The sequence below is a fragment of the Aptenodytes forsteri genome, unplaced genomic scaffold, assembly GCF_000699145.1.
Source record: "Aptenodytes forsteri isolate BGI_AS27 unplaced genomic scaffold, ASM69914v1 Scaffold27, whole genome shotgun sequence".
NCBI classification, from domain to species: Eukaryota; Metazoa; Chordata; class Aves; order Sphenisciformes; family Spheniscidae; genus Aptenodytes; species Aptenodytes forsteri.
This window is the reverse complement of record NW_008794407.1, coordinates 2,352,823-2,364,872: the sequence shown is the minus strand read 5'-3', so window position 1 is coordinate 2,364,872 and position 12,050 is coordinate 2,352,823. Positions and strand designations below refer to the sequence as shown.

The 12,050-nt window shown below is 42.1% G+C and overlaps 1 protein-coding gene across 1 annotated transcript; it reads left to right on the top strand.

The window, feature by feature from the left end:
• The first annotated feature begins 99 nt into the window (after nt 1-99).
• ZNF622 (zinc finger protein 622) lies at nt 100-9,068 on the top strand. The gene is made up of 7 exons (XM_009288006.2): nt 100-289; nt 2,032-2,640; nt 4,484-4,738; nt 5,446-5,608; nt 6,414-6,526; nt 7,415-7,558; nt 8,173-9,068. Exons 2-7 carry the CDS (start codon nt 2,034-2,036, stop codon nt 8,298-8,300), a joined length of 1,410 nt encoding a protein of 469 aa, XP_009286281.1. The 5' UTR covers nt 100-289; nt 2,032-2,033; the 3' UTR covers nt 8,301-9,068.
• The last annotated feature ends 2,982 nt before the right edge of the window (nt 9,069-12,050 follow it).

Sequence of the window (12,050 nt, the reverse complement as noted above, 5' to 3'; positions counted from 1 at the left end):
GGAGGATCGCGGCTTCCGCCTGTGCCCCTTCTTGTGTTCGGGTTTATTTTAATTTTTTTTCCTTTTTTTTTATTTCCTTCCCCCCCGGGTTTCAGTTCTGCTGTCGCTTGGGGTGTGCGTATAATAAACACCTGCCTGTCAGTCAGGCCGTTCTGTCTTCTGTCGGTCTTATGGACACCGGCTCAATTTAAATTCAAATAAAAGCAGCTAAAATCAGCCGTAGTAAAGACCCTGTGGGGAGAACCAGATTTGTCTCGAAGGACTTGGCTGTGCCTTGGGCTGAAGGCTTGTGAGTGCCTCAAGTTTTGTTTTCCTGAGCCCCACGCAGGGGAAGATTCTGTGCTTTGGTTTTGTGGGTTAAAATGGTGGTGAAATGCATGTGGGTAATGGGAAGTGGTGGCGTAACTACACGGGATTCTGCAGGTGCCTTTTTTGCTTTATGCAGCTTGAATTGTAAATATTATTTCTCCACTTAGTAGTCAGATATGAAGGTTTATGGTTTTAGATCTTCTCGGTTAGATACTTCTTCTTCTGATCTGTTTTTTGGGGTTTTTTTAATCACCCCCAGGGTAATCTAGTGTGTAGCTACTGGTTGCCTGTAATAAACCGGATCAAACTGTTCTGTCCCTGAGGTTTCTGCGAGGAGTTTGTGATTAACAGCAAACATGATTCCACATCAGTTGGTTTATGGCAGTAAAATACCTGCTTGGGCTAGGAAAGGGATAGGGAGCTCTGCAGGTGGGAGGGAAATGCTTCAGAGAGCAATTGGGGTCCCTCAATGGGCAGAGAATACATTTTGCTCTGAAACAAAAAGCATCTGTTACACTGAATGGATACTTACAGTATTTCAAATAAAATAGTATGGCCTTTATTTTGTGTTAATGTATTTTCTGTCACTGGGATTACAGATAGTGCAAGCAGTAAATTAGGAGTTCTGTTCTTCCAGGGAATGAGCGTTTTGTAAAGTACCTTTCAACTCTGCGTGTTTGTGTCTTTCACCGCTGCTTCTCCCTGTTGGTAACTTCTGGGAGGAGCTGCTGTTACTCTGCCTGCTTTCAGACCCCCTCCTCCTGATGTATTATTTCTTTTTTTTCCAGATTAAACCATAGTTTTTTCTAAATCAGTTAAAAGATGGGTGTGGCTTTAGTGACCTCCAGTTAGAACACGTTTTTTTGCTCTTTGCTTTTGGAGTGTTCAAAAGATTCCATCAACTTTGTTTAAAAAAAAGTTAAGTTTCATTAAGCACCGCAAAGGAAGGAAATGCGTGGCTTTGGAAAGGACAGCACCAGTTACAGGTCACTGCCCTCCAGTTGTCCTGTGACAGCCCCAGTAGTGCAGCTCAGCTGGATGGTGGGAAGTGGAGGAAGAGCGGGGGTACCAGTGGCTTCAAGCACTAGATCTAGGCATGACTGACTGCATCTCCGGATTAACAGTTCTGCAGGGTAAAGTGTTGTCAGCAGTACATGCACTGCTCCAAAATAGCTGAGAGGGTTTTATTTTTAAATGCAGTAACTTTTTTTTTCCATTTGATAAGGCTGTGGAAAACAGAAAATAGGCATGAAAGCAGGTTTTCCCTTTTTTTACCCTTATTTTGGAGCAATCACTAGTTTCCTCAAAAGCCTATAGTTGGCAGAACACGAGCTTGATAAGAACCTTTAGTTTCTGATTTTCAGTAAAAAGTGCAGAGCTTTCGAAGCACTGCTGCTGGGGCTGGGAACCCTCTCGGTCTGTGTCCGAGCCCTGACAAGCACAGTGGGTGCTGGGTCCAGAGCTGGGATGCTCAGATGCTGCTGTGTTACAAGTAATCTCTGATAACTATATCAAAGTCGTTTATTTTTTTCTTCTTTTGCTCCTTCTAGTACATAACATGCTGTTTGCTAATGCTGGTGTTTAATAAATTTAATTCTGTACAAGAACTGTATGTCTTACGCTGCCTTACGTGGGTGCTGTCAGGATGTTGCACTTGGGGTTTTTTGTGGCTGTTACTTATCTTTGTTAGCATGATTATTTTTTTTTTTCCCCATTTTCTAGTAATGGCAACCTACACTTGTATCACTTGCCGTGTGGCTTTCAAGGATGCTGACATTCAGCGTGCCCATTACAAAACTGACTGGCATAGATACAACCTGAAGCGTAAGGTTGCTGACATGCCTCCTGTCACTGCTGAGAATTTCCAAGAGAGAGTCCTAGCGCAGAGAGCAGTAGCAGAGGAGCAGAACAAAATCACTGCCACTTACTGCACAGTTTGCAGCAAGAGATTCTCCACCTTCAATGCCTACGAGAATCACTTGAAGTCCAAGAAGCACCTGGAGTTGGAGAAGAAAGCTGTTCAAGCTGTCAGCAAGAAGGTGAAAATATTAAATGAAAAGAACCTGGAAAAGGGGCTGGCCCCAGAGAGCGTAAACAAAGATGAAATGAACGCAGCTATTCAGCAAGCCATCAGAGCTCAGCCGTCTTTGTCTCCGAAGAAGACACCTTTACCTCCTAGTAATGCAAGTAGCTCTCTGGTTTCTACGGGAAGCACCAGCTTATCACAGAGTAGAGAACGATCGGAAAAACCTCCACGGCTACAGTGGTTTGAACAGCAAGCAAAGAAGCTGGCCAAACAACAAGCAGAGGAGGAAGAGGATGTGGAAGAAGGTAAGGCAATAAACATACTGACGAGAGGTAGCTTGGGGTAAGCTATGTCGTCGGTTTTGTGTAAAAGCCTCCTTCTATTTCTGTAGTAGTACAGCATTTTCCATCACAAAAGGTCTTCCTGTTGATTAAATTTTCAGCTTAACAAAGGAGTTAAGGTTGGCCCATGCTTGCAGTCAAGGATTCTGTGTTAGCGTCTGAACTGCCAGCTGTGCAAGATACTAATGCGTGTGAAGGTTGAATATAAACAGTTACTAATATGAGCGCTATTTCCCACATAAAATTCCAGGGGAAGTTTCCTTTAAGGAAGGCTAACATAAAAGGTTACCCTAAAACTACTTCTGAAAAACAGATGAACAAAAATCCAATTACGATCATTTGCTGTTGTCCCATCAATCACTTTACTGATCTGTTGAAGGGAGGTGGGAGTGCGGTTGGTTTTGTTTTTTCTTTGCCCATCAAGACCAGAGGAGAATGTTTGCTCCTTAGCCTGACACTGTGTGGCATAGCTTCTCAGCATGTTGGCATCTGTATTAAAATCGGTTTAAGATTTGCCACCCCAGCTGCTCGTTCCTGCTGCTTCACCTTCACCGCTTGTGTAGATACAGCTCTTTGTTGGAGGTCAGCCTGGAAAGTTGACAACTGGAAAGATCAGAGCTTCAGAATTCCCAGAAAAGGGTTATTTTTAACCTGGACACTTCCAGGGCTGTAGTTTACAGTGCAGCTCCAAATGCATCTATTGGAGGAGTTGAATGGAGTGATTAAACTGCAGCAAGGGGACAGGTATGAATGAAGTGGGACCATACTATGCCAGCTTCATTACTGAAACCATTGTGTCATGTTATTACGTCTGTTACAGCAGTTTTATGCTGGTGAAATTTAGTTGCAATTCAGGGAATCTGTTCTACAGGAGAAGAAACGTATACCTCTGAACATGCATCTTAATGTCTGAAGAAGGAGCCAACTTGCACCTGTTTTGTATTAATGTGTTAGTCATAAGTTGTAATGCTAAAATCTCAGTATTTTCTGAATGTTAATCTTCCTTTCAAGTGTTTGTCCAGGAATGGTTCCTACAAGTCCTGTTAATTCAGTGTCAGGCTTTTAAAATTATTAAACTCTATCCTGTAGTAAAGATCTCTAATTAGCAGCCTACAACACTGGGGAGCACCGTGTTCCCTGTTCTCAAACACTCTGTGCACATGGCAGTTGGAAGGGGACCAGCAGGAATAGAGTACTGGGAAATGCTCACTGCCCCAGATCTGAACTCCTTAAAAAAGATTTCTAGACCCCTCTAGCAGTATAATCAGATTGCCAGTTCGTCTATCCGTTACTGAGCTCTGCAGTAATCTTTCAAATGTGTAAAACTGTTAGTATATCTTGGTATATAGTAACACATAATGTAACGTAGTGTATCTGTGACAGCTGGCTTTGTTCTTCTCTTGGTAAAGATGTATGTGTGAACAGGAGTGTGTTTTCCCTCACTGCTGAGTCGCTGCTGGAAATGAGTATTTTCATGATTCTGACAGTTGTATTGTTTTTAATGAGCCATGCATGTGTTCTTGTGCTGTGGTGAATTAAATTTAAAGCTTCAAAACAGCAATAAAGTGTTAATAGTTGAGCAAATGGAGGGGAAAAAAATATCTGCCAGCTTTTTTACGAGCAGACTTGAGCTTTGCTGTATATCTTACAAAGAACTGTGTTTTACTGGCAATGGTATATTCTCGCACCTGGAAGTGACCGTGTGGCACTTAGCTGTAAGAATAGAAAATAGAATATTTTCTATGATAACTTTTTCTAACTCAATTGGGACTTGTTTTGCTTGGTTTTTTTAAACTTCCTTTAAAAGACTGGGAAGATATGGATTCTGATGAAGACATCGGCTCTGAAGAAGAGATGGAAAGTGTGGGAGAGGAAGAGGAGGAGCAGGCAGAAGCTGAAAGCACTCCTGCTGTTGGGGCCATACCAGTCACGGACTGCTTGTTCTGTTCCCACCATTCAAGATCTCTCACGAAAAATGTGGCACATATGACAAAAGCTCACAGTTTCTTCATTCCAGACATCGAGTACCTTGTGGATCTCAGAGGACTGATCAAGTACCTGGGTACGCCTGTAAATGTTCTCTGATTTTTGATCAGGATAATTACATACTTTATTGCTTATTTTCACTTGGATATGGCTTAAAATGTTTTTGGGTTTTTTTGTGTAAAATCCGAGTGCTGTCTAGTTCAGTATTTTGATTGTGAACAGGACCACGGGCTTTCCAGAGACAGTGAGAGAAAACCCCACTGAGGAAACGTGGTCATGTACCCTGCAGGTCTCACATGGTTTTCTAGTGTTGAGAAAGTTGTTCAGCTAACATGAAATTTAGGACAAAACTCTATTGCTAAAGTGTGTGTATGAACTGTCTTATCCTACTAATGAATAGCAAGTATTTGCCTCATTGGTTCACGATACATTTTTTTCTAGCTTTTAGCTCTCACAAGTATCTTCCTTGAAGTCTACAAATAATGATGAGAATAAAATAATTTTGGAGTATCAAATAGAAAACTGTATTGGAAGTATGAAATTTATTATTGAGAATACATAATGATCCATGCCTTGTCACATGAAATCTTTAAATGCACAGGCTTATCCCTGATGGAGCCATATGGTCAAGGCATAGGAACAGCAGGGCTTTTCTGGAAATGAAGGGCTCAAGGCTCTTCCTCGGTCTCTGCCTGCAAGCTGGGAAGCCTACGTCACAGAAATGCTACTTACTTACTAGGGAGGCTCTATTCAGACCAACAGAAGTGTCAATGTTTTCTGCAGGAGAGAAAGTTGGAGTTGGGAAAATCTGCATCTGGTGCAATGAAAAAGGGAAATCCTTCTACTCTACAGAAGCAGTACAGGCTCACATGAATGATAAAAGCCACTGCAAACTCTTCACGGATGGAGATGCTGCCCTGGAATTTGCAGACTTCTATGATTTCAGGTGAGGACGCTTTTCTTTGAGTGGAGCACAGATGGGGACAGACAAAAGGACAGTTGAATATTACATCAGAAACTACTATTCATTCTTAAAATTTAGTCCTGTTTCTGGTTCTGATGCTTATTTTGCATAGCTGGTTCACCACTCTTCTAGGTTAGCATAACAACATGATTGGTTCTCCTCTCCTGTGATCACTAATACCAGTCCTATGTGAAAATATATTTTGAATTCTATTTTGTATATTTGCTGTTACTGAGTTTAGATTTCAGTGCACCAGCAAAGACCATAAAAGGGCATAACTGTCACTTCCATTACCTTTTAGGCAGACTGTGGGCTTAATACCGACTGTGGATTTCTTTTTTAAGTAGCTGGAGTTAAACAGGACTGCTGTGATTTAGAGGTCTCTTGTTGAACTTCCTGTAACTTATCCTAACCTATGTTCATTTTGGTCAGAAATACCTCCTATTATGGTGACAGGTGGATTTAGTGGAGCTTCTTGGAGCGCTCGTTCAGTAGCTGTGCAGAGCTGGTGGGCTGCACAGTGGTGGCTTTTCACCATAAGTCGCGGTTAAGTGTGCAGCAGCAGAACCGTGCTGAGTTACAGAACCAGGTGGGGGAAGGGTGGTCCTTGTCTTCAGCCTCTGTTCAGGGCAGGGTGCTACTGGGAAGAACTCTCAAATGAAGGTAGGTGAAAGGTGACAATGTTTGTGGCTTGCTGTAGCTGTGCATGGCAGTTCTTTTGTGTAATGGGTCTAGATAGCTGTGGCTGCTCACCATGTATAAACCATGTACTGCTACTCTTCCACAGGAGCAGTTACCCTGATCACGAGGATGGGGAAGACGTGGAGGTGCCTGGAGAGCGCCCAGCAGAGAAAGAGTTGGATTATGATGATGACACCATGGAGCTGATCCTTCCTTCAGGTAGGCATAGGATTTGTGTTACAACGTACTTTCTCTGCATTTCTTGTAGCTGCAGCCATTACCTGCAGCATAGGTCGTCATCGTAAGTGTTTTCCTTTGGCAAGGGAGAAAGTAATTTTACATCTAAGTGTCTTTGGGGTTTTGTCCTCACCTTCCATTATTTTCACTACCAAGTAGTTCAACTTCTTCAGCATGTATATGTGGACTGGGGCAGGAGGTTCCTTTGCCCGCTTTAACTGTTCATGAACATGTGACTCATGGTATACCCCAAGAGTTTCCATATCTTGTTTTAGTGCAACTTGGAGAAGCTATAACTTAGGTTATCTAGTCTAGTTTTTTTGCAGAGAGGCAGCTGGTAACTAATTTAGTAAACTAGTTGAGTAAAACTAATTTATTTAAACAACCTTACTCTTGCCTTGTATAGCTTGTATAGCATTTGGCACTCTTGCTTGCATTTTTTTGTTTGTTTTGGTGTTTTTTGTATGAGGGGACCTCAACCCTTTCATTCTGAAAAGTGCTGCCAACTATGCAGTTACAGAAGATTTCCTGAATGTCAGCAAATTACTTCCCTGGTTACTTGAAACAGCATTGCATCTCTGCTCAGTCCCCTAATTAAAATTGTCTTTTCTGATAACTGCCAGTTTGTTATCTGAGCTAAGGCCCTCTTGAACAGCACCACTCTTTGGTTTTTTTTCTTTAAGGTAGAGTGCTGTACAGCAGCTCTTACAGTAATTACATTGAGTTCCTAATAGTCCTAAAGTTTTTAAGGTTCTGGACCTTTTAAAAGCATTTCTCAGCATAAGGATTTTCCACAGTTTCACAATATGCTTGAATACTGCATTTCAGAAGCTGCTTCATCATGCATAATAAGATGTCTCCTCTGAATAGGTGCAAGAGTGGGTCATCGTTCTTTAATGAGATACTACAAGCAGCGGTTTGGTCTGCCAAGAACGGTGGCTGTTGTGAAAAATAAGAAAGCAGTGGGTCGGGTGTTGCAGCAGTACAGAGCTTTGGGCTGGACCAGTCAGACAGGTAAGTGACAATGTGAGGTTTTTGCACAGGAGGAGGTTCTAGGATGTCCTCACTCTACAATTAAATGGGTTGAGTTTGTTTCACATTTGTGGGGTTTTATGCAGTAGTTTGTCTTCCACTTGGTTCCCTTTCATTCCTGACATCCAAGCAGAATAAGTTCCAGAAGTTGTTTGTGACTAAAATCCATTGCAGCTTCTGTGCAAGCCCTTCAGTTCATTAGCATGCGTGTTTGTGATACTTGGCGACTTCCTAAGATTTGTTGGTTTCTGCCTGTCAAAACCACTACTCTTGCTATTTAATAATGTAATATAAACCATTCTTTGACAGTTAGAATACTTCTCCAGTTGGGGAGCAGTGATGTAATCTATCTACACTTTTGAAATAAAAGAATCGCACATTGGAATGCAAAACAACCTTTTCCCTTAATCACAGTCATGGGTATTCATAGAGGGAACTGGCCTTTCCCAAGAGAAAGGTGAAAAGTGTGCCAGTATGGGAAGGAAAACATATAGCTAACTGCTGATGTAAATGGACAGATTAGCTGGTTTGCATATAAGTAGTAAGTAAGCTTACAGACATTTATCCCTCTTTCTCTTCCTCCTCTCTCCCTGAAGGGGCAGTCTTTGCTCAGCAGCGTGATATGCAGTACCTGCAGAGGATGAAGTCAAAGTGGATGCTCAAGACAGGAATGAGTAACAATGCTACAAAGCAGATGCATTTCCGGGTGCAAGTCAGATTCTGAGTTCCCAAGAGAGCTGCATGCAACTGGTTTTGGGAAGGGGGATTTCATGGTTTCTGCGTCGAGGATTCTGTTACTAAAATGGACTTGGTACCTATCAGAAGGGGATGTGTATGCTGGTGTGCCTTCCCGTCTGTGAGAAGAAGAGCAGGGAGCTTGTCGCTTCCAGTGAAATGATGGTTGGCCTAACTTAAAAAATAAAATACCTTAAATGGAATATGTGGCAAAGTAGTCACGGCTATGAGTAAAGATGCATGCATAGTCTTGCTGCCCATCTTTGTGCAATCCATTTCTGTGGGGCAGTTGACATTGTCATTTGTCTGAATATCTTCAGTTTCCAATTCTGCAAAATGGTTGAGGCCAAGAGAAGATCCTAGATCTAAGAGCCTGAGATAGAGTGTATTGAAGGTTTTCACTTGTGGTGCCAGACATAAGTTAGCTGGGTGTTTTGGACTTCTAGCTGGCACTATTGAGGTGAAAATTTGAGAGCAGAGATTCTGGGAAGGTTAAGTGATCACTGAAGAAATGCACTGATAGAAAACATAACTCCAGGATTAATATTGTCCTCAGAAGTTGACTGCACTTGCTTAACGCTCCAGCTCAGGGCTGGATTAATAATTTACAGTGCAGTTGTTTTATGTTGAATTTAATGAATTTTCATTACCTAAAAACTGCTCAAAATTACCATAACATTTAGATGAATGTCAATCAAAATTTCTGATGATCTGTTAAAGATTTCCCGATTAAAACTCTGAAGTTACTATTGATGACAGCTTTTGTTGTTCCCATTGAGTACTGGTGTTTCATATGATCTCGCTGAAGGAAAGTGACCCAAGACTTGTATTGGCTAGAATGGAGGCACACTCTCCCACTTAAGCAGGTGAACTGTTACAGGCAGGTGTAGAGAAAACCTGCTTGTTAAAGAGCTGAGGCAGCAGCACTAGCGTTGGTCCTGGTGTTGTAGATGTTAAGAGCTTCCATGACCTTACCGGTTCTTCTGACCTTCATGTAAGGAGGTGGGCACTTACACACAAAGGTGTAGGCTAGCTCTTGAAGCCCCGAGCGGTAGTGTGCTGGACGCTCTGAGTGTATGCCACCGGAAAATTGCTGTTTGTTTGCCTGTCCATTCATTGTGAAGGCACCTGCAGCTGGTTACAGGCGAGTTGCACTTCTGCACTTTAGGATTACTCTGGATTCCCTAGTAGTGGCTTTCACTGGCATGATTTCAATGTAAGTTTTCTTGCTCTCCTGTGAATGGTGTGTGCATAATAGCACCATAATATGGTAGGGGGCGACTTCGTCAATTAACACTGTGTTTTGACCTCTTAAAATTATCCACTAAAGTCTCCCTAAGAAGTAAGTTCAGAAAAAGTAGTGCTGTTGGCGTATCAGCACTTCTGAAGGTGTGGTATATTTGTGGGATCACTTGTGAAAGTGATCATTTCACAATGGAGGTGCATACTATGTATTTTGTTTTGTGGATTTGTCTGTGGTGGGGTTTTTTGGGGGTTTTCCTTTTTTAGTAAGTACTGCCGCCTTGGAAGTTTTTTGCTGTTCCTGCTTTTGCTGAGAAGACGAACTTGATCAGTAATGCAGGCTATAGATTTGACACAGCATTTACTAAGTCAAGTGATTAATACATTAAAAAAGGTACAGATTTGAGTGAAGGGAAAACTGAAGCAGAGAGAGATTTAAAGAAAGGCTGTGTTCACATCCAAAATCTTAAACTAAAGTTGGGTTGATAAATGAGTACCTCCTTTTTCCTGGCAAGGCAGAGTTACTGCCATTGTGTATCCATAGCTGCATCTAGCTCACATTTGAACTTGTTCTAGAGGGTTTGCTCTGGGTTATTGGGCTTTACTTTCAAAGTTAGAAGACACTGAGTCTCAGCTATGTGACTCAAGCTATGTGAATCTTAAGACGTAATATCCTTTATTACTCTCATAACCTGGCCCAGCTTGCAATTATGGTATGGATATAAGGGTATATTCTACTTGTATTTGTCAAGACTCAGCATCTGGCCCTTGGGAACTACTCGTGTCTTTTTCTTTGAAGTTAGAGGTTACTATCGAAGGGCCTTATGCTTATGGACAAGTTAAATTGTCTTTACACATAGAGCAAAATGAAATGCCACAAAAACATAGAAATAGAAGGGTTAGACTTCTTAACCAGAATCTTAACTTGAAGGCTACTGAACTGGCTTTGAGTACCAGTATAAGTCAGCAGTGAGCATCAGAGCGGTATTCAGTCTGGAGCTTTTGGAAAACACTTGTGGAATATCCAAAACTTACATTAAGGACAGGACAATTATCCTGGAAGAGTCTTGGGCATAACCCAGTACAGTTGCTAAAGTCTTAGAGGTAGGTGTTAAAGGAGTCTTGGCAGTGAAGGCAGAAATACAAGGAGATAATTGATCCAATGACAAATGACTTTGGATCCATAAAGTTCAGGCTGAAGGTGCATGGGTTCTTCTGCGCTCCTCAACATGAAAGGGCAGCCAAAGGAAACTCCTGTTCTCTGTGCAGACTTGCTCAAAGAAGCCTGCTGCTTATGAAAAGATGGGGATTGCCTGAATTTCCTGAGCAGTCTAGTTCAGAAAGAAATGCAAGTAAGCAAAAATGAAAATGGATAGTCACTAGGCAAGGCACAGGGAAGCTGAAGGAGGCAATTTGTATAGTATGCACCTATGACTCTGTCCTATACGTCTTACTGCAGTTTAGTCAGAAGAAAATGGAGAAGAGGTATGGAAACCTCCTGGTATTCTAAAGGAAGAGTTTTAACTCTAAGCTAAAAACGTGTGCCTTGGAAAACCAGCAGAGGGCATAGGAAAGCTTTTCCCAGAATTGTGTTTACTATGAAAATAAATGAAGTCTAGTAAGAGTACATTCATGCGGAATACCGGTAGGGTGAGAAGGCAAAGCTCGCCACTAACCTGAGTTAAGATTAGCACTAGACTTCTGAGAGATTAATTGCTATTAATATCTTTATGTAGGTCCAGGGAGAGCATTGCTAGCAAAAGGTAGGTAGAACAAGTATGCAGATTGTCTACAGTATTCAGCAACAGTGCCACAGTCTGCACAGCTTGTGGGTAACTCCAGCTGTGTCAGAGCACCTGAGAGTATTTTTATTAAACACGCTTCACAGTGTTACAGTTTAGTCTTTTACCTCCTTAGCCTAAATCCTAAAAATTGTACGAAGGATAGCTGAGGGCAGTTGTTTGTTTCCTAAAGGAATTCCAAATTATGATGGTTCCCATTGAGGAGCTATGTTTCCAGCTACGACCTAGCCTTGCACTTGTGCTCCCCTGCTCTGACCTTGTGTTCTCTGGCTCTTACGATCAGAATGAGAAGAAAGTAAAGTCTAGAGGCAACCAAGTAGATTTGAGACAGTCTCTGGATATAGTGGGTACTCTGGGGCAAAAACTTCCTGGTATGATTGTAATTCAGTGGCTGTGCGATTCCCAGAGGAGGAGATGATCCCTTCTCAAGCTGGTGCATCCACAGTAGGAAAGGCTGGGAAGAAACACAGAAAAGGTACCCCATTTTGGACAACGCTGGGGTTCTGCCTGCCTGTCCATCCAGTAGTAGCTGAATGTTGAAGTGGTCCCGATGCTGTGTCAGGCATTGCAGAATGAATCAGCAGAATTAAAGAATTGGAGAAGCTGATAGAGTACATCTGCCGTCTCCATTTGGAAGTAGTTCTTCTGCTTTGCGCACTTAAGTTATCTAAAAGCAACCCAAGTGGTACCAGAGG